A 23,008-nucleotide genomic window follows, 5' to 3' on the forward strand; every position below is an offset into this window, starting at 1 on the left:
GCATACATTTTGCAAGTCTTTTGGGTTTTATTCTTTTTGTGAGACAGGGTCTTAACATAACTCACTGTTAGCCCCACTGAATGAACATAAAGACTGTTACCCAAATTCTTTGGTCAAATTTTGCAAGCTTTATTTTCTGTCAGACGGCTATGTCCCTAAAAGTGAGGTTTCAGAAAATAGCATCAAACACAGGCAATTCTATTACTTGGGGTTTATATTAGCCCCAAAACTACAATGCTAGGGAGTTTTTAAGGATTTTTGATTATGTAGGAACTTTGCAGAACGTCTCATGGAGAGCAGGGTACCCAACCCGCCTGTCAAATGTGTCAGACCATGCTCAAACCCAAGTTTTACAGAAAGCAGGAATGAACTTATTTTGGCCTTGTAATAAGATGGCTTTTGACATTAAGATGGAGTCAGGCTGATCCATCACTACCCTAGCCATGAGGTCACTGTATGGTTGAGAAAGATTTTGAACCCCTTGATCTTCCTGCCTCTACCCCTAAATGCTGGGACTACTGGTATGTACCACCATGTCTGGTACATACATTTAAATTCTTAAACTCTATAAAAGAATAAAAGAGAACCTTGAACTTTATTGAGAAGGATAGTTGGATTTATTTATTTATTTATTTATTTATTTATTTATTTGTGTCTGTGTGTGCGTTTTCTCTGTGTATATGTATATAAGTACCATGTGCAGACCTGGTACCCTCAGAAGTCAGTAAAGAGCATTGGATCCCCTTGAACTCAAGTTACAAATGGCTGTAAGTCATCATTTGGGTGTAGGGAACTAAGATGAACCCCAGTCCTCTGCAATAATAATAAGTGCTCCTTACCACGAAAGCATCTCTAGCTCATTATTATTTTTTGGTGCCACATATCTTTGAAAATACCTGAATGCTAGAAAAAAAAATGAGAACTTAATTTTTTTTCCCTTGGAAAAATTTATACAATTAATTTTGATCATGTTCATTGCCCAGCTCCTCCCAGACTCACCTCTACCTCCGATTTAATGTCTTGCGTTTTTTAAATTTAAATTTAATAACCCATCACCTGCAGTTTGTACTATCTGTGTACTTCTGAGTGTGGGGCCAGCTACTGGAACACAGTCAGCATACCACAAGTCTTCCTCCTTCACAAGCTGTCAGCTGTTTATTCAGAGCTCTTTATTTAGGGGTGAGAGCTCACGAGCCTCTTTCCACTCCATGGTAGCATGTTCACTGACTCCTCTTATGCAGGCGATCCCTCTCCTGCTGAGAATTTTGAGTGCATTTGTCTTGTCATATCTTGAAGACACTGTTTTGCTCTGGTCCTCCCTGACCTCTGGCTTTTATAGTCTTTTTGCCAGGCCTCACATCCATGATGGTCTCTAAGCCTTGGTGAAGGTGTGTGTATGGCTACACATGTGCATGCATGTGTGTGACATATAGATTCCTATCTGTAACTGAGTACTCCAGTCACCTGTTCTCTGCACTGTGACCAGTTGTGAGTTTCGGTGTTAGCCTCATTCACTGCACTGAGAAACTTCTCTGATGTGGTCTGAGAGCTGTGGCCCTTGGGTTGTGTTGTTTTAGGAGCTGCACTTTATCTTTTGTCCAGTGTGCCCATGTACATGCTGGGTACCCATGAAAGCCAGAAGAGGGGGTCTAATTCCCTGGAACTGGAGTTCTAGATGGTAGTGAGCTGCCATATGGGCACTGGAAATTGAACCCAGGTCCTCTGGAAGAGTAGGCAGTGCTCTTAACCCTGAGCCCCTATTAGAACTACTTTTAAATTTTAATTTTGACCTAGGAAGATCCCTCAGCAGGCAAAAACTTTTATGCAAGCTAGGCAACTGATGTTCCATACCTGGAACTCAGATAAAAGTATACGGAAAGAACCAGCTCCACGGAACTGTCCTCTGAACTGCACATTGCTGTGCCATGCACACACTTCACACATACCACACACACTAAAAATAATGATGAATAATAATAAATATAGCATTTTGCTCTGGGTAGGTTAAATAAATATGGAAATTAGCTTAAATTCTGTGCAATCAGAATCCTAAACTGAAAACATAAAATTTATACTTGTTATGTGCTTTGTTTTATATCTGATGTTTTGATTTTGGTCTTAGCCTCCACAGCATAGCAAATACAAAACATACATGTGTCGAGATATGAAGCAGAGGGGAGGATGCCCTCGTGGGGCCAGCTGTACGTTTGCACACTCACAGGAAGAACTGGAAAAGTAAGTATAAAAACCATAGAACACAGACTTTGGAATAATTTGTTGGCTCTAAGAAATATAAAAATAGGGCTAGAGAGGTGGTTCAGTGGTTAAGAACACTGTCTCTTCTTCCAAACGACCTGGTTCAATTCCCAGCACCCACATGGCAGTTTACAACTGTCTGTAACTCCAGTTCCAAGGGATCTGACACTCTGTCACCAATGCACATTAAAAAAAAAAAAAAAGTCACTAAATTCTCTGGAGTACATAGGAATTTTTTATGGATGGTACTTTTTTTTTTTAAAGATTTATTTATTAAGTGTACAGTGTTTTGCCTGCACATACACATGCACACCAGAAGAGGGCACCAGATCACATTATAGATGGTTATGAGCCACCATGTAGTTGCTGGGAATTGAACTCAGGACCTTTGGAAGAGCAGGCAGTGATCTTAACCTCTGAGCCATCTCTCCAGCCCGATGGTACATTTCTTAAAAGTTGCTTTTAGTTTTTATTACATTGTTCCTATAAATGGGAAGCTATATTTTATCATTAACTAGATGTCAAAATGAGTCATTCACACACAAAATTCTAGTACTCTTTAACAATTTTAACTGATTCTGAATTGCATAATGTATTTTTAGTTGAAACATATGCTTTTCATATAGATTTCGTAAAATGAACAAACGTCTGGTTCCCAGAAGACCCCTGAGTGCCTCTTTGGGTCAACTTAATGAGGTGGGCCTGCCTTCGGCACCTATACTTCCCGATGAAAGTGCAGTGGATTTGTCCAGCAGGAAACCTCCTGCACTACCAAATGGAATTGTATCGGCGGGGAGCACAGTGGCACAGCTGATTCCACGTGGGACAGACCCCAACTTTGATTCTAGTCTGAAAGCAGGAAAGCTAGAGCACCTGAGCAGCAGTGCTCCTGGGTCCCCTCCTGACCTGTACGTACCCGAGCTTCTCCCTTGTGAACAGAGTACAGGGAAAAGAAGTGTTTGGCTTTAACCACAATGGTTACTGGGTTTTGCTGTTCTTCTGTTTTGAGTCAAAATCTGTCCTTTAACTCACTTAGGAGCCAGAGATAACCTTGAACATCTGAGCCTCTTACCTTCCAGGTGCTGGGATTGCAAGCCTGCAGCACCATGCAGAGCTATGTTGTGCTAGGGATTAAACCCACCAATTGAGCTACATCCTGGCCTAGAAAATAAACTTTTGCTTTTGTTTTGTTGCCTTTTACTTATTTTTCCTGCAGTAATGATTTTTTTAAGGGAGATTAATTTTTTTAACTTTGTGGAATTGATTAACATTTGAGTATATCAGTTTTCCAAGTACTGGCAGTCTTTTTATGTGTAACATTTAATGTACATTGAAAGTATATTTTAGAGACTTTAAAGTTGTCTTGTATAATTTTTTCCCTTAGGCTGGAATCTGCCCCTAAGAGTATTTCTGCCTTACCTGTGAATCCACATCCTGTACCTCCAAGGGGACCAACAGATCTGCCTCCTATGCCTGTCACCAAACAAATTCAGATGGTACCTCGAGGTTCTCCATTATATCCAGCACAACAAGCAGATGTTTATTATCAAGATCCTCGAGGAGCTGCTCCAGCATTTGAGCCAGCACCTTATCAGCAGGGTAATGATCTCTATGTATGTCACTCACACTCCTAACTTAGGAAAAAGGGCGGGTAGGAGTTTTGTTTGTTTGTTGGTGTTTGTTTGTTTGGTTTCTCTGTGTAACCTTGGCTGTTCTGGAGCGCACTCAGTAGATCAGGCTGGCTTTGAACTAACAGAAATCGCCTGCCTCTGCCTCTGAAGTGCTGGGATTAAAGGCTTGCACCACCACTTCCTAGCAGAAGTATGTCTTTTTTTTTTTTTTTTTTTTTTTGGTTCGAGACAGGGGTTTCTCTGTTTAGCCTTTGCTGTCCTAGACTTGCTTTGTAGACCAGGCTGGCTTCAAATTCATAGCAATCCACCTGCCTCTGCCTCTCTGCCTCTGCCAGGGATTAAAGGTGTGGGCCACCACACCTGGCAAAAGTGTATCTTTTAATAATTGGAAAACGGAGATTTTTATGATCAACTAAACTTGTTTGCCTGCTTAATGAAGTTGGATAATAAATATATTCATATATTTAAGTTACTCAACTTTATCATATGGGTAAAAAGAATAAAATTTATAAATTTTATAGAAGAGATTCACTTACTGAGCAAGTATACTGAGAAAAGCTGACCAAGAATGAAAAAATATGTAGTGGATGCTAACTAAATTCACAGTATGATTTCCTTCCTTTCAATTTTTAACATTTGCTTTGTAATATGTCTATATACACATCTTTAGAGCAGTGTGGTTCTGAACCTGTGGGTTGTGAGCCCTTTGGCACACCTGTGTCCAAAAATGTCTATATTACAATTCATAACATTAGCAAAGTTACAGTTATGAAATAGCAACAAAAATAATTTATGGTTGGGGTCACCACAACTTGAAGAACCTGTACTAAAGGGTCGCAGCATTAGGAAGGTTGAGAAACACTGTTCTAGAGGTTCTGTGGTATAGAGTTAGCTTAATAGTAAAGAATAGTTGGAAGGCATGATGGGGCACGCCTTTAATCCCAGCACTTGGGGAGGCAGAGGCAGGTGGCTCTCTGTGAGTTCAAGGCCAGCCTGGTCTACAAAGGGAGTCCAGGATAGCCAAGGCTACACAGAGAAACCCTGTCTCAAGAAACAAAACAAAAGTGAATAATAGCCTCCCTCGCTCCTTCCCTCCGTCTCTCTCAACAAAACAGAAGATGAAAGGGAATGCTGATATTTCAAGCTAAAGTGTTGGATCTCGGAGACAGAGGCTATTTTTTGTTTGTTTGTTTGTTTGTTTGTTTGTTTTTAGTGGTAATAGATTAAAGTATCTTTTATTTCCTCCTTTTCTTTTAGGCTTTTACCTTTAAGTTATATATGTCATCTCTACATTCAAGAGTAGTTTTTGTTTTTTTTTTTCTTTCTTCAAGACAGGGTTTCTCTGTGTATCCCTGGCTGTCCTGGACTCACTTTGTAGTCTAGGCTAGCCTCGAACTCACAGTGACCCACCTGCCTCTGCCTCCCAAGTGCTGAGATTAAAGGCGTGTGCCACCACACCTGGCTTAAAAGTAGTTAATCTTTATTGTTTTGTTATTGCTTACTTATTGGTTGGTTAGTTGGTTTTCTGAGACAGAGTTGCTTGCAGTATGTATACTAGGCTTGCCTTGAACTCACTGTAGCCCAGACTGGCCTTGAATCAAAATGATCCTTCGGCCTTCCCCTTCTGAATGCTTGAATTGCAGGCACTCAGCGTAAGAATAGATTTTGATTGATATAACGTGACTGATACAGGTTATAAAAGAATCTGACGTGATTTTCATTTCCCCAAAAATATCACTTTTTGTTCAGGCTTTATATTCTATCAGGAAGGGTTCAATTGCCGAAAGCAGAAGAAAATTTTTGTACCTATATTAAGCATAAAATAGTTTGATGGAAGAATGGTTTCCTTCCATATTTTTTAGAAGTACTAGAGAAGTAGGCTTAAACTAGGTCTTTAGAAAATGAATCCTAGAAAAGCCCTGCATGGCTAGGTGTAGAAAGCAGAGAAAACTTTCTTTTTTTAAGATTTATTTATTTATTACTTATACAATATCCTGCCTGCATGTATGCCAGCAGGCCAGATCTTATTACAGATAGTTGTGAGCCACCATGTGGTTGCTGGGCATTGAACTTGGGACCTTTGGATGAACAACCAGTGCTCTTAACCACTCCAGCCTGAGAAAACTTTTAACTGGTGGTTCCAGGAACATCTACTGTCATAGTTATTGTCTCAAGAACTTTAAAGTCAGAGAAGCCACTAGATGTATACAGCAAAATGGGCTTTTGGGAGGAAGGGGTTTGAGACAGGATTTTTCTGTGTAGACCAGGCTGGCCTTGAACTCACAGAGTTCTGCTTGCCTCTGTATCCCTGAGGGCTGGGATTACAGGCATGCACCACCATACCTGGGTTTGTTTTTGTTTTTGTTTTTAATTATTCAGTGTTCCATGCAATGTAGTTGAACCCATTTCTATCAGTTCCTCCCTTTACCACCCTCCATCCCCTTTGTGCCTTTGTACTGTGTATTTTGAGGTTGACTCCCCCCCCCCCCCCAAGACAGGGTGTTTCTGTGTAGCCCTGGCTGTCTACTCGTTTTGTAGACCAGGCTGGCCTCGAACTCACAGCGATACACCTGCCGCTGCCTCCCAAGTGCTGGGAGTAAAGGCGTGCGCCACCACCATGCCTGGCAGAGGTTGACTCTTTGTTGTTGTTGTTGTAATTTCTTTTCCTTTCAAGTACAGTTTATATTGCCGAGCTTATTTTGGGAGTGGGACCTGCTCTGGTTGTTGAGCCTACTAGGGGGTCACTTCAGTAAAGAAGGCTGATCTTCCCTCTCCCAGCAGTTATCACATGCTAATAGTTCCTCAGCTAGTGGTAAGATTGCATGTCCCTTTCCCCACTCTATGCTGGGAATTTTTTTCTAAGCTTGTGCAGGTCTTGTGCATGCTATCATAATTGCTATGAAAAGTAGACCTTTGGTATATCACATTTTCTAGCACATAATAGTTACAAAGTTGAAACTATAATAGCAGGGCCTGGTAGAGCAGCCCTATAATTCGAGCTACTGAGGAGCCTGAGGCAGGAAGATCTCAAGTTCTAGGCATGCCTGGGCTACCAAGTGAGTTCAAGGATAGTCTTCAGAAGACCCTGTCTCAAAATGAACTATTTAAAAGGGGGCTAAAAATCTAGTCCAGTAATAGAGTATTTGTCCAGTATGTATGCAGTCTTAGATATGAAAATTTACAGAGGAAAAACTAAGTAGCACCTGAACTTCCAGGATGCTGTGTATTACATTAGAACAAGCCAGAAGGAAGGGTCAATTGACTATTTTACTCTATATGTACATTGATCTTTTCCATTTATTTTCAATAATCATTTATTTGGAAGAAGAGGTAGTTTCCCTGGGATTGAATTTCAGGGCCTTTCCAATTCCGGGCAAACACTGTACTGCTAGCCTGTGCTCCAGGCACTAAGGATAGTATCTGCTCGCTGACATAACGTTTCACACAAGTAGTGCAAAAGTTTATCAGGAAATTAGGAGCCAGATGTGTTGGTGCACACCATTAATCCCAGTACCTGAGGAGGCAGAGGCAGAGACAAGGTGGATTTCTTTTAAGTTTGAGGACAGCTTGGCTTACAAAGCGAGTCCAGGACCTCGAAAAACAAAACAAAAAATAGATTATTAATACTTAAATGCTTTAATGTTTTGGTTTGGTTTGGTTTTAGGTTTTTCAAGACAGGGTTTCTTTGTTTGGCCTGGCTCTTTTGGAACTAGCTCTGTAGACCAGGCTGGCCTTAAACTCAGATATCCGCCTGTCTCTGCCTCCTGAGTGCTGGGATTAAAGGCAAGAGCCACCAATTCCTAGCTATGTTTCAGTGTTTTCAAAGGAAAACAAAAACTTATATAGAAAAACAGATGTACTCATCATTGTTTTGGGTTACTCTTTTGTATTGTACAGGTATGTACTATACTCCACCACCATGTGTGTCCCGCTTTGTCCGACCTCCACCATCTGCTCCTGAACCTGGTCCTCCATACTTGGATCATTATCCACCCTACCTCCAAGATCGTGTCATAAACTCTCAGTATGGCACACAGCCACAACAGTACCCACCTATGTACCCACCTCACTATGATGGCCGCCGTGTGTACCCTGCTCAATCTTATACAAGAGAGGAGATTTTCCGGGAAAGCCCTATACCCATTGAGATTCCATCTGCAGCAGTGCCATCATATGTACCCGAGTCCAGAGAACGATACCAACAGGTAGAGGGTTACTATCCAATGGCTCCTCATCCAGCTCAGATCAGACCTTCATATCCCAGGGTATGCTATATTTTTTCTTATTACATAGAGTTAATTTATATTTATGAAGATTCTTATTTTGCTATGATAATAACCTTTTTACTTTTTTATATGAAAACATCTTTTTTCTTAAACAAATTTTTAATAATTTTATTTTCATTTTATGTACATTGGTGTTTTGACTGCATGCATGTCTGTGTAAAAGTGTCAGATCTTGGAGTTACCGACAGTTGTGAGCTGTCATATGGGTGCTGGGATTTGAACCCGGTTCCTCTGGAAGAGCAGTCAGTGCCCTCAACTGTTGGTCCATCTCTCCAGTACCTTAAGTAATTTTTAAAAACTTATTTTTTGTATGTGTGTATATAGTTGGTGAGAGAGAGAACAGGTGCATGTGTACCACAACATACTTGGGTCAGAGAATAACTCTTGAGAGTAAGCTCTTACTTTCCACCTTGGCGTGGGGGTGGGCGTGGGGGTGGGGGTGGGGGGTTCTTAGTTGCTGCTCAGCATACTCCAGGTTAGCTTGTCTGCAAACTTGCAGCTGATTCTTCTGTCTTTTCCTCCCATATTTCCATAAGCATCCTGGGATTACATGTGTGCCCTGTGGTTTCCTGAAATTGGCTTTGGGTATTAGGCTTGTAGTCCAAGTCAGTGCTTATACCTGTTGAGCCATCTTCATGGTCCTAAAATTTGAAGTTACTATTTTTAAAAAAAGAAAAAAAAAACCAAATCTGAACATTCTTAGTTTGTGTACTAAAGCCTATATCAGCTAGGAAGTTTGGAAGATCTTGAGAGAGTTTGGGTTGGCTTTCTTGTTTCTTTATTCTCTCTATTGTTGATATTTCTATATTTTTAAAATGGGTATGTATTCTGAATTAAATATATATATTTAATTGTTATGTTCTGGAACTCTTTGCCAATTTTTAATAACCTTTCAACTTCCAGGAGCCTCCTTATAGTCGGCTTCCTCCTCCCCAACCCCACCCGAGTCTGGATGAGCTACATCGCAGACGGAAGGAAATAATGGCCCAGCTAGAAGAAAGAAAGGTTATCTCTCCACCTCCTTTTGCACCTTCACCAACATTGCCTCCTGCATTCCATCAAGAGGAAGTAAGCATGACATTTTTAATCCTGATTATTAGTTTTACCATTATAGTTTTTTGTAGCCTGTTTAAGAAATTATGAGAAAAAAAAAAAAAAGAAGTTATGAGAGCCAGGTGGTGGTGGTATATGCCTTTAATCCTAGGAGGCAGAGGCAGATGGGTCTCCTGAGTTTGAGGCCAGCCTGATCTTCAGAGCGAGTTCCAGGACAGCTAGGGCCACACAGAGAAACCCTGTTTTGAAAATGAAGTGTCAAATTATGATGTTCATCAAGTTTTAAAATTCTGAGGCTATTTTCTGGTTTTCTTTCAGATTCATTGTTATACATTTAGATCCGTAACCCATTTAGAATTGAATTATGTGAACTATTAGAATCAGGGTCCATTTTTCCTCTAGGGATAGCTCATTAGCATTATACCATATACTGATTTGATCATCCTTTTTTCAGTGTTCCTACAGTCAGTTTTGTCATAATTAGTTAATTAGAGTGGATATGATGACCTGTAATTCCAGCACAGTAGGACACTGAAGCAGAAGGATTATATGGTGGAGGCCAGCCTCCACTAGATGAAGACTGGGTCTTAAAAAACTGATAGATTAAAAAACAGAAAGAAAGAAAAAAGAAAAACTGATAGATAACCAACTATGATTCTTTACTCTTTTGTTTGATTGATCTGTTTCTGTCTTTACACCAGAACTTCCTTTAATAATTTAGTCATTTTGTGTGTGTTGGGGGAGGTCCATGTGGGAGATGAGAAGACAGCTTGTTGTTCTTTCTTCTTTGGTTCCAAGGATCCAAACTTAGGTCGTCAGATTTATACAACACATGTGTCCCTTGAGCCATATAGATGACCTCTCATTCTACTGATATGGTTTCACCCACGTCTTGACTCACTGGTGTAGGATTTCAGTATTGAATTCAAAAGTAAATAGTTATGTTGGGAGCTGGGAGTTTAGTTCAATACTGATGTCACTTGGCCAGCATGTGTGAGGCCTGGGATTCAGTTCCCAGTACTTTTAAAGCAAAACGCAACAGAAACTCACAAAAGAATCAGTATGTTAATTTTCATAAAAATATCTGCCTCGGTTTTATTAGGATTCATTGACTCTACATGGATCCATGCTGGTCAATATGGTAGCGACTAGCCACAGGGAGTTGTTGAGTACATTAAATGTGGCTAGTTCAAATTCAGATGTGATGTGCTGTAAACATAAAATATACACTGAATCTAAGGATTCAGTACCAAAAACTGAAATCTTATATTAAAATTTTTGCTTTGATTTGCTTTTTAAGATAGGGACTCGGCATAGAGCCTCAGGCTGGCCTGAAACTCATTTACATAGCCCAGATTGGCCTAGAACTTACAGAAATCCACCTGCCTTTGTCTCCTGAGTGCTTAGATTAACAATATGGGATACCAAACCTTGCCTTTGTTGATGTTTTTAATAACTTGGTTATAATATATTAAATGAAATTAATTTTTTAATAATTTATTTTATGTGCATTGGTGTTTTGTCTGTATGTTTGTCTGTGTGAGGGTGTCAGATCTTGGAGTTACAGTTGTGAGCTGCCATGTGGGTGCTGGGGATTGAACCCAGGTCATCTAGAAGAACAGTCAGTGCTCTCAACTACTGAGCCATCTCTCCAGCCCCTAAATAAAATGTATTAAAGTTAAATTTTACCAAGTTTTTCCTTGTTTGCTTGCTGACTGGCTTAGTTTTGGAGATGGGGCTTTTTTTTTTTTTTTTTTTTTTTGAGTTAGGCCAGTATAGGCTGAACTCAAAAGACATGGCAGTCCTGCTGTAGCTTCCCAAGTATTGAGATTTCATACCTTGATCGTCTTTCTGTGTACAACACCTGTTTTTCTACTTTTTCTGTTTGTTTTGGTTTTGCTTTAGTCAGAGTTTCTCTGTGTATCCCTGGCCATCCTGGAACTTTCTCTGTAGATCAGGCTGGCCTTGAACCTGTAATCTTAGCACTGGGGAGACAGAGGTCAGCGTGGTCTACAGAGTAAGTTTCAGAACAAGAAGGGCTACATAGAGAAACCTCCATCTCAACCAGAAAAACAGCAAGTAAAAGTCTGTGTAGTTAAAAAAAAAAAATAGAAAAGATGTGCAAATATGGATAGAAAGTAAAACTCAAGGGTCATTGTTGGTTTATGTACCAGCCATAATTTTGAGCATTATATTTATGTTTCTATAAAATAGTACTTATAGCTTAGGTTTTTGTTTTTTGTTTTGTTTTGTTTTTTTAACAGAATCTCACACTGTAGCCAGGGTTCACTCAAGCTGGCCTCAAATTCAGGATCTCCTGCCTCAGCCTCCCAAGTGCTGAGATTACAGGTGTGAGTTAGTAAGCCCAGCAACATATTGCTTATAGCTATCATGAATGTGTTTTCCTTGTTTTTACATTTTTGATACTAATATTTTTCACTGGTTAGTTTTGCTAGAAATTTACCAGTTTTATTTGTCTTTTAACTAGTGAACTTGAGCTGAAAATGTAGCTCAGCTGGTAGAGTATTTGCCTAGCATGCACAGATTTCTAGGTTTAATCCATAACACCTTGTAGATTGGGCAACAAGGCAGGAGGATCAAAAGTTCTGGGTCATCGTTGGCTACATAACAAGTTAGAGGTTAGCCTGGGATTCATGAAACCTTGTCTCATACTTTATTGTTTGTTATACATAATGAATCTAAATGGGGTATAGGGTTTTTTTTTCCCCAAGTCAAATAATATGTGTTAAGAATATGTTTTACAGCTGCATGAGGTGGTATACACCTGTACTTCCAGCACTTGGGAGGCAGAGGCAGAGGCAGGCAGGTTTCTGTGAAGTCAAGGTTAGCCTGGTCTACAGAGTGAATTCCAGGACAGCCAGGGCTACACAGAGAAACCCTGTCTTAAAAAGCCCCCCAAAAAAGTTTTACATTTTTATATATAGAATTATGAATCTAAGCAACATTGCCAACTGACAAACTATGCATAATAAACAATGTAAGCTGGAAAGAGAAAGCTGGGTATGGTGGTGTGAGCCTGTAATCTCCCCATTCCGGAAGTATTTGTAGGAGGATCACCATGAGTTCAAGGACACCTTGAGCTACATATAGCAAGACCCCCATTTCAAACATACAATAAAGGTTGTATACAATAAGTAGTAGCTTGTTTAATGTGTGAAGGTAATATAAGTAAAAATGCATAGTACCTCTATCTCTCAGAGTAATGGGATTAACGGTGTGTACCACCATACCTGCCGGTTGTGTATCTAAGCTAACATTCTAGTTATCAGCAGTCTATATGTTGGCATCCTATGCTCATATTACAGGAATGCATGAGATAAAATACTTCCAACAACAACAACAACAAAGAAAGAATACTTCCTTCAAACTCCCATTTCCTACAATCACTGACACACTGACAGTTTTGTTATATAGTTCAACTTTTTTATGTGTATGAACACATGTTGTTTGTTTGTAGGGGTTTTTCTTTTCTTTTAGCTTAACCTGGATGTTTATATTGATGTAAGCTTACTTTTTTAAATAGCTGCATGATATATAACATGCAAGTGGAAAGAGCTTACTTTTGGGGTGGTAACATGTTTTTAAAGTTAGCTATTCTACATGAGAAAGGACTTTTAAAATGTTAAGCATTATAAAAGTGTAAATGTTGAAATTTAACAAAAAATATATTGGCCTTAGAATGGATATTGTTACTGGATAACAATGAATTTTAGTCAAGAAGATAAAAAGAGACATCTTACTTTTTTACTTAATTGAATCAACTTGGGGAACAGAATGTATTCAAGACAAGAAACTCTGCCGTTGAAGAAGCATCCACAATGTGTTGTTGCATCTCCTCCACCACCTCCCAGAGCATCTGACTTGCTAAGAATGTTCTCCTTTATCTGAGGGGTCACATTGGAGGGATCTAGCAAATGTATGGTATGGTCCACATTTACTTAAATGTTGACTTCATCTAAGATGGTGGAAGAAATGGTGAACAAGCCTCCTAAGATCCTAGCTTGACTTGCTGAAGGCTGTTGAACTACTACTTCCTTTATATTTTAGCTGCCAGTAAAAATATGAAGGCTAAAATAATCTTCACATCTTTCAGTCTATAAAAATCTATTCTGACACGTAATAATCAAATAACTACTACTATATTGCTTTAATTTGATGTTCTAAATTTCCTAGCTAGATGGTAGTGGTGCATGCCTTTAATCCCAGCACTTGGGAGGCAAAGACAGGTGGATCTCTGTGAGTTTGAAGCCAGCCTGGTCTACAGAGTGAGTTCCAGGACAGCCAGGGCTACACAGAGAAATCCTGTCTCAGAAAAAAAAAAAAAAAAAGTTCCCTGCTTTTTCTGTTTTGTTAACTCATAGACCCATTTTCTATTTTCTATCTCCCCTGCCCCTCCTATAGTTTTTGGATGAAGAACTGAAGGTAGCTGGAAAATACAAAGCAAATGATTATAGCCAATATTCTCCTTGGTCATGTGATACCATCGGCTCCTACATTGGAACCAAAGATGCAAAACCCAAAGATGTTGTGGCAGCAGGGAGTGTGGAAATGATGGTATGTGTAATGGCTAAGCCATAATTAATATAAATCTAGATACAGAAATTCTCATCTTCAATTTTAGAGACAACTATTTGAGCTTTGCTTTTGTTTCATTTAAGTATAAAGTATTTTATTATTTTGACAAAGAAGAGTATATTGTATATCATTTCAGGTAGCAGTTTCCCAACAATTGTTCAGAACCCAAGTTAAATAACTTTTAAGTATTTAATCAAGATCCTACATTTCAGGGCTGGAGAGATAGCTTAGTGGTTAAGAGAGCATATTGCAGGGCTGGAGAGATGGCTCAGTGGTGAAGTGCCTGCTCTTCCAGAGGCCCTGAGTTCAATTCCCAGCAACCACATGGTGGCTCACAACCATCTATAATGTGATCTGATGCCCTCTTCTGGCCTGCCAGTGTGCATGCAGGCAGAGCACTGTATTCATAATAATAAATAAATCTTACAAAAAAGAGAGAGCATATTGCTGTTGTAGAGGACTTGAGCTTTGTGCCTAGCTCCCATGTTGGGTAGTTCATAACACCTGCAACTCTGGCTCCAGATGATCCAGTGCCCTCCTCTATCTTTCCTGGGCACCTGCACTCAGTGCACATACCCACACAGATGTACAAAGACACATAATTAAGATAATTTGCCCAATGGTGGTACTGTGAGACTTTAATCCCAGTACCTGGGAGCCAGAGGCAGGTGGATCTCTGTGAGCTCCAGGCCAGCTAGGACTATATAGAGAGAGCCTGCACCAAAAAACCAAAATAACAATTTTTAAAAGATTATGTATTTCTTTATAAAATAAATTAAAACTCTTCTTACAAGCCTGAACTTTATTTTTCTTTTGTTTTAAAGATTTATTTATTATGTATACAATGTTCTGCGTGCACATACACCTGTGGGTCAGAAGAGACCTCATTATAGATGGTTGTGAGCTGCCACCATGTGGTTGCGGGAATTGAACTCAGGACCTTTGGAAGAGCAGTTAGTGCTCTTAACCTCTGAGCCATCTCTCCAGCCCACAAGTCTGAACTTTAAACAACTAACTTGGTTAATTTATTTGGTTTAAAAAAAAAAAATCCAAAAAATTTTAGTGAGCTTTTTTAAAATGAGACTATAATAACTGTGTAGCTATTAAGCCAAAGTTTGATGTTTCTAAGTATTTATGTATCAGTATTTTACATATTAGTTGCTTCCCATTTGGTAGAAATAAAACTTTACAAAAGTAGTTAACCACCCCCCAGTCTCATTTTTCTCCTTCACCTCGTCTCTATCAGAAAGTAACCTCTACCCTGAGTTTAATGCTTATTTGGATATACACATACACTGTACAATGTTTTTTGTTTTTGTTTTATACAACCACAAAAAAGGAAAAACCACTGGGTTTTCTTGTATTGTTCAGGATGACTGTGCATGAACTGTCCCTCTTGTCTCCATGGAGTAGCTCGGACCATGAGCTCGGGCCACTGTGCTCGGATACTGCTTTTTCCTTTTGAGACAGCACCTCACTTGAGTTTTTGGCTGATTTGAAATCCCTCTGTAGCACAGGTTAATCAGGCTGGTGGTACTCTTGACTTAGTCTTGCTAGTAGCTACACTTACAGATCTATGTTGCCTGATGCTTTACTATTAGTATAATTTTTAACTTCTTTTTTTAAAGTTTGTTTTTACTTATATTATGTGTATAAGTGTTTAACTCACATGCATGTCAGTGTGTCACATGTGTGCCTGGTGTCCTCAGACATCAGAGGACATTACATACCCTGGAACTAGAGTTAGGGGTGGTTGTCAGCTACCATGTGGGTGCTGGGGTTCAAACATGAGTCCTTTGCAAGAGCAGTGCTCTTAACCACTGAGCTGCCTCTTAAGCTCCTCGTGTATAATGTTAATGGATACTTTCTAGAGTCTCCTTGTGCATACACATGAATTCCTGGCCAGATAATGCATGCCTAGAATTCCAAACACTTAAGAGAATGAAGCAGAAAGGCAACAACGTCAGAGCCAGCTGTTACTAAAAGCTGCTGGTTTTAATAGTTCAAATCTAGATGTGGTGTACATCTTTAATCTCAGCACTGGGGAGGCAGAGATGGTGGATCTCTGAGTTCAAGGCCAACTTGGTCTTCATAGTGAGTTCTAATCTACCCAAGGTAACATTGAGACCCTGTCTCAAAAAAATAAAAAATAAAAAAATAAAAATAAAAAAGGCACAAAAGCTTTCACTTGACATCATTTTCCCTGTTGATTCCAAAAAGGTTCCTTACTGATTTGTGTAGGTTTTCATAGATAATGTTTACCTAGGTGGTTTAAGATAATACCATCTCAAGGAGATGACAGGCCAGAGAGAGAGAAAAAAAAAAAATAAATATAAAATAAACTGCAAAGGGATTGGAAGTGTGACACAGTGAAGTCCTGGGCTCAGTCCCCAGCATCAAATAAGGTGAAACTAGAGAGCTGTAATCCCAGCACTCTGGGTGGCAGAGGCAGGTGGATCTCTGTGAGGCCAGCCTGATCTACAAAGAGAAGCCCTGTCTCGAAAAACTAATACATGAAGCAAACAAAAAAAGGTGAAATTAAATAGAAACAAAACTTTCTGTGTGCAGTGATGAACAAAGTGTATGCTTCTACACCACAGGAAGTCTTTCCCTGGAATGACGTGAAATGGAATAGTAATGTAGTGTAGAGTGCTTCCTAAAGGGTTATCACACTGAAGTAACATTAGCAAAGTAAAATGAACTTCTTAAATCAGTAAACAGTAACAAAATTGCTAACCTCTGGGCGCTGGAGAGATGGCTCAGCGGTTAAGAGCACTGTCTGTTCTGCTAGAGGTCCTGAGTTCAATTTCCAGCAACCATATGGTGGCTCACAACCATCTACAATGAGATCTGGTGTCCACTTGTGGTATGCAGATGTACATGCAAATAAAACACTCATATACAATAAATAAATAAAATCTTTTTTAAAAATTGGTAACTTCCTAGTGTCAAGTACATGAAAGACGTCTTAACTTAGTGCCTTTCAAGCACTGATATGTGGGCTCGGCATATAGCTCAGTGGTAAAGTGTTTGCCTAACAAGTTAACATTCATACATATTATTTAGAAATAGATGGATCTATCATCTTCTATCTGTACTTAAAGTTGGTCATATATTTCTTACCTGTTATCTAAAAGCAATGACAACTAAAGACTTATTCTTATTAATAAGAACAACATACTCTTATTGACGTCTCTGCAGAGCTAGTGAAAATTATGCTAGCTATCATCTCATTTTTGCTTTTTATCAGAATGTAGAAAGTAAAGGAATGAGAGACCAGCGATTGGATCTTCAGAGAAGAGCAGTGGAAACTAGTGATGATGACCTCATCCCATTTGGAGACCGACCAACAGTATCTCGGTTTGGTGCCATCTCTCGAACATCCAAAACACTGTATCAGGGTGCTGGCCCAATGCAGGCTATGGCACCTCAGGGAGCACCCCCAAAATCTATTAGCATTTCAGGTAAGAATCCCAGAGTAGTAGTCATGACTCTCAGTTTAATTATGTCAGTCCTTTTAAGAATCTTAAATGTGACATGAACTCTGGTGCTCCATATTTGACCACCTCCCCTTGGTGGGGAGGCCTAGTGCACTCAAAGAAAGAATAAGCAGGCTGCGAAGATGAGACTTGATAGCCTATGACCATATAGTGGGGGAGGAGGTCCCCCTCAGTCATAGACCTAGGGGAGGGGAACAGGGTGAAAGCAAGAGAGAGGGAGGAACAGGAGGATACAAGTGATGGAATAACAATTGAGTTGTAATCTGAATAAATCAATTCTTAATAAAAATAATCTTAGATGCAGGGCTGGAGAGATGACTCAAAGGTTAAGAGTACTGACTGCTCTTCCAGAGGTCCTGAGTTCAACTCCCAGCAACCACATGGTGGCTCACAGCCATCTGTAGTATGATCTGATGCCCTCTTCTGGACTACTGGTATACAGGCAGGCAGAGCACTACATATGTAATAATAAATAAATCTTTTTTAAAAATCTTAAATGCAATGATTTTTAAACATTCTCTTTAAGATAACAATTACAAAGCTGAGTGTGGTGACACACACCTTAATTCTGGCACTCAAGAAGCAGAGGCAGGTGGATCTCTGTGAGTTGGAGGCCATCCTGGTCTACAAAGCGAGTTCCAGGACAGGCAGGGCTGTCATACAGAGAAACGCTGTCTCGAAAACAAACAAGCAAAAAAACAAAAGCAATTACACCGTAGGGAATTTTAAGGGTTATAAACTTAAAATTAAGGGTTTATATATTAAGATTCTCTGAGAGCAGAGAGGCAGAGGCAGGTGGATCTCTGTGAGTTTTAGGCCATCCTGGTCTGCAAATTGAGTCCAAAGCAGCCAAGACTACACAGAGAAACCTTGTATGGAAAAATAAAAAGCAAAACAAAACAAAAGATTTTTCTGGGGGCTGGGCGAGGAGCTCTTTGGAAGAGTGTACCCAATAGACATTGAAACCCAAGCTTCAGTACACAGAACCACATAAGCCAGGTGTTAGGGCACAAGCCAGTAGTCCTAGCACTGGGGAGGTGGGGATAAGGGGTCAGAGTATTCGAGCTCAGTCTTGGGTGCATAGTGATTTTGAGGCTTTTCTGGACTGTCTCAAAAGAAGGGGAGGAAATCCCATGGCTTTTGTCTTTAAATGACTGAGGAGACGGCTGATTGGATAAAGAAAATCTGAATTAGGGTCCCCAATACCCACATAAAAATCAGACGTGTGTCTATAATCCTGGTGCTTTTGGAAGATAACCTGACATCAGTCCTCACCTCTACATTCACTCAGTGTGCACACACTGAGAAGAAACTATAAAAACTGAAGGTTCAGTGGGGAAGTAACATTTATGGTCATTTTGACAGATGACTTTCTAGACAGAGAGGTACATAACCAGTGTGCTTTGCTTTTTCGATTATAGTGCCTTAGATGAATCAAACTTGTGAATTACATGTTGCTACAATAAACTGTTCCCTTGCAGATTATAGTCCGTATGGAGCTCATGGTGGCTGGGGAGATTCTCCATACTCACCTCATTCAAACATACCTCCTCAGGGACACTTCATTGAGAGGTACAAGTCATTCCTTTTACTTGTTATAAATATGTGAAAGCATTCAGCATTTTAGTTAGTAGTGACTTCGCAAAATAAATCTTTACATAAAGTTTGCCTCATGATTTCTTTCTCTGTTACCAAAGAGAGAAATTGTCCATGGCAGAAGTGGCCAGTCATGGAAAACCCCTTCTGTCTGCTGAAAGAGAACAGCTACGGCTAGAATTGCAGCAACTGAACCATCAGATCAACCAGCAGACCCAGTTACGTGGACTAGAGGTACAGACCTAAGGATACTGTCTTTTTGTGTTAGGAGTTCTGATATGGCTTATCACTGTGTAGCTGACCTTAGCCCCAAACTCATGGTCCTCCTGTGTTGGCCACCCTTAGTACTTACACTGAGATTACAGGTGTTCAGCATGACAGCTATTTTGTGCTCCAGTTTTGAAGGGTTCCCAATGATTTAAAATTGCATTTAATTTTTTTCATTATGTGTATTTGGTGGGGTGGTGTGTGCATGGGAATACAGGTGCTGGAGGATGACTGGATCTGCCTGGAGCTGGAGTTACAGGTAATTGCAGACAGACCTCCTGACATGGGTGCTGCAAACAGAACCTAGTCCTCAATAAAAGCCGTATGTGATCTTAACCACCAAACCACCTCTACAGCCTCCTTAAATAGTAAATGTTGGGTTACAGTAAACACAGAATTTTAAAGACTTTGCTTAAGTGCTAGTATAGATAGCTATTCTTCAGAGAACTCAGAACTAGATTTAGTTCTTGACTAATAGAAAAGGAAAATTGAATATTTAGAATCACATCAGGGAAAATAACAATAAGAAAGAAAGATACACATTTATAATTGGTTTCTTTTTGAAATATGAAAATTTTTTTTTGTGTTAGAAGTTTGGCTCCTGTTTCACAACTGCCTGTAATTTCTGCTCCTGGGGGTCTAGCACCCTCTTCTGGCATCCTTAGGCATCTACACTTACATGCACATACTGACACACATTCTTTAAAATACATTTTTTAAAAATAAAAATATTTTTATTCCGAAGCCAGGCGTGGCGATGCACACCTTTAATCCCAGCACTTGGGAGACAGAGGCAGGCGGATTGCTGTGAGTTCGAGGCCAGCCTGGTCTACAAAGTGAGTCTAGGACAGCCAAGGCTACACAGAGAAACCCTGTCTTGAAAAAACAAACAAAAATTTTTTTAAATTCAGGTGCTACTAAAAAAGAGAATGTTTATAGATTTTTTTTTTTTTTTTTTTTTTTTTTGCAAACTTGTGGCTAGTTTAGTGGTAAAATACTTGGAATAAAGTGTTCACTGTGTGGCATGAGGTGTGATGAGTTGTGTATGTGCTTGGCTTTGTGCACTAGGCTGTTAGTAACCGGCTAGTGTTACAGAGGGAGGTGAACACCCTGGCAGGCCAGCCACAGCCCCCTCCACTGCCTCCAAAATGGCCTGGAATGATGTCAAGTGAGCAGCTAAGCTTGGAACTGCATCAGGTGGAAAGGGAAATCGGGAAGAGAACCCGGGAATTGAGTATGGTAAGTGTTGATGGTGAGGAAGGGGAGGGGAGGTGAAATGACCTCTGTGTGGCTCTAGAATCATTTGGAGTTCATTCCAGATACCTTGAAGAGTGACTGATATTGAAGGTAATTCTTGTAAAGATGAATTGTCACCTGGTTGTACTGTTCTTAGTTATTGTTTGTTTGTCCTTTGCCATAGACTTTGGGGAAAAACAAGGCAATTAATTGGAAATTTTAAAGTTCCTGTTTAACATACTCATTAGGGAGGCAGGTGGGATGTTTAATCTTTTGGACTTTGTAATATTAAGATATATTTACACAATAAAATTCTAGTTTTTATAGTTTTCTAGTTTTTATAAAAGAGGTATAGTCTGTACACTGTTTTCTGTGCTATGTTTTCATGCCTGCTTGAGGCATTTTTCAAAGGTAGTGAGAAGGTAGCATGTACTGCGTTTGTCTGTACTCTGTCATCTGCCTGTTTTAGGTATTTTCTGTTGTTGTTCACAATTCTTATTTATTTATTTATTTATTTATTTATTTATTTATTTATTTATTTATGCAGTGTTCTGCCTGCTTGTCTGCTTGCAGGCTGAAAGAGGCACCAGATCTCATTGTAGATGGTTATGAACCACCATGTAGTTGCTAGGAATTGAACGCAGGACCTTTGGAAGAGCAGCAATGCTTTTAACCAGCAGTGCTTTTAACCTCAGAGCCATTGCTCCAGTTCCTGTTGTTAATTTTTTTTTTTTTTTTTTTTTTTTTTTTTTTTATGGTATTTTCGAGACAGGGTTTCTCTGTGTAGCCTTGGCTATCCTGGACTTGCTTTGTAGACCAAGCTGGCCTTGACACAGAGATCCGCCTGCCTCTGCCTCCCAGTTGCTGGGATTAAAGGTGTGTGCCACCATGCCTGGCCTGTTGTTAATTCTTAACGAACTAGGGATTATTATTATTATTATTAATCATTAGTTTTTGTTGTCTGGATTTGGTCTAGCCTGTCACACCACAGATTACGGACTTTATTTCCTCTTTATTTAAAGGAGAACCAGTGTTCTATGGACATGAAAAGCAAACTGGGTACAAGTAAGCAAGCAGAGAATGGACAGCCAGAGCCACAAAACAAGGTCCCAGCCGAAGACCTTACATTGACATTCAGGTAAGGAATGGGACAGTTTTATAGTCCTAATAACCACATGAGAAAGAGAAATAATTATAGTATCTGACCGTACCCAAATTAATTTTATGAATATGTTTTGATTTAAAGAAAATAATTTTTTTCTACAAAGAGAAAAGAATATGAATATATACACTGATATTTTGAGACATGGTTTCTCTGTGTAGCTCTGGCTGTTGTTCTGGAACTTGCTCTATAGGCCAGGCTGGCCTTGAACTCAAGGTATTCACCACCACTGCTCAGCAGGGAAAATAATATGTTTTTACTAAATCTTGCAGTTATAAAATTTACCTCAGGAGTTGGAGTGGGATATAGCTATGGGCACTGGAGAGGATGAGGTAAGAAGATATGAATTTGAGTCCAGTCTGGCCTACAAAGTGATGCTATATCAAAACCTATATATGCGCGCGCGCGCGCGCGCGCACACACACACACACACACACACACACACACACGTTAGCACTTAACCAGGGTCCAATTAATTCCTAACAAATATATTCCCGGTTACGTTTCCTTTTCCTTGCTTTAAATGTAGCCTTATGCTTATATAAAACAGAATAAGTGCTCACTGTAAAAAACAAAATTTAATAAATGATTACAAGCCTGCCCATCCCCCATCGTGTTCTATTGTTTTCATGCTGGGTACTAAGCTCAGACAAGTACTGAGCATGTGTTTTACCCCTAAGCTGTATTCCAGGGTCTCCTCGTCTCCTCCTCCCCCATTTTAGTTCTTATTACAACACATACTCCATGGGTGATATGAACTTTTTGTTTGTTTGTTTTGTTTTCCAAGACAGGGTTTCTCTATGTAACAGAGCCCTGGCTTTTCTGGACTCAATTTATAGATAAGGGTGGCCTTGAACTCACAGAGATCTGCCTGCTTCTGCCTCCCAAGTGCTGGGATTAAAGGAGTGCACCACCACGCATGGCTAGATCTGAACTTGGTTTTTTTGTTGTTTGTTTTTATAGTTTTGGTTTTTTGGTTTTTCAAGACAGGGTCTCTCTGTGTAGCCTTGGCTGTCCTGGACTCGCTTTGTAGACCAGGCTGGCCTCTAACTCACAGCCTCCCGAGTGCTGGGATTAAAGGCATGCGCCACCACACCCAGCTCAGATATGAACTTTTTAAAACATCTGTATTTCCACCTCCCATCATTGATAGGCTGCCTGTCTGTCTTTTTAATGGATTTAGCATTTAGCCAAGCTTAGTGTTGTGGCGTTAGACTGGGATTTTTGTTGGTCTTTTGAGACAGGGTAGGAGTAGACCATCTTCCAGGGCATCCCCAACCACAGTTTTATTTGATCTCTCCCATTTATGATAGTTGATTCACATATGTATCCTTATTTATTTTCTTTGACATCTTCTAGGCATTTGAATGCACAGTCCTATGTTGACCTCCTCACTACCTATAACAAGAATCTATAATGTAGCTG

General features: G+C 39.8%; 1 protein-coding gene across 1 annotated transcript in view; it reads left to right on the forward strand.

Annotated features, from left to right (window-relative positions):
- Positions 1-23,008, forward strand: part of Rc3h1 (ring finger and CCCH-type domains 1) — a 69,716-nt gene that overhangs the window by 45,123 nt on the left and 1,585 nt on the right. The window contains exons 9-19 of the mRNA XM_051147673.1: positions 2,123-2,235; positions 2,883-3,164; positions 3,641-3,855; positions 7,785-8,152; positions 9,077-9,241; positions 13,649-13,801; positions 17,073-17,286; positions 18,804-18,894; positions 19,020-19,152; positions 20,254-20,424; positions 21,444-21,559. Of these exons, the coding sequence (XP_051003630.1) occupies positions 2,123-2,235; positions 2,883-3,164; positions 3,641-3,855; positions 7,785-8,152; positions 9,077-9,241; positions 13,649-13,801; positions 17,073-17,286; positions 18,804-18,894; positions 19,020-19,152; positions 20,254-20,424; positions 21,444-21,559 (2,021 nt within the window). The remainder of the gene's footprint in view (positions 1-2,122; positions 2,236-2,882; positions 3,165-3,640; positions 3,856-7,784; positions 8,153-9,076; positions 9,242-13,648; positions 13,802-17,072; positions 17,287-18,803; positions 18,895-19,019; positions 19,153-20,253; positions 20,425-21,443; positions 21,560-23,008) is intronic.

Source organism: Acomys russatus, chromosome 6, assembly GCF_903995435.1.
Source record: "Acomys russatus chromosome 6, mAcoRus1.1, whole genome shotgun sequence".
Taxonomy (NCBI): domain Eukaryota; kingdom Metazoa; phylum Chordata; class Mammalia; order Rodentia; family Muridae; genus Acomys; species Acomys russatus.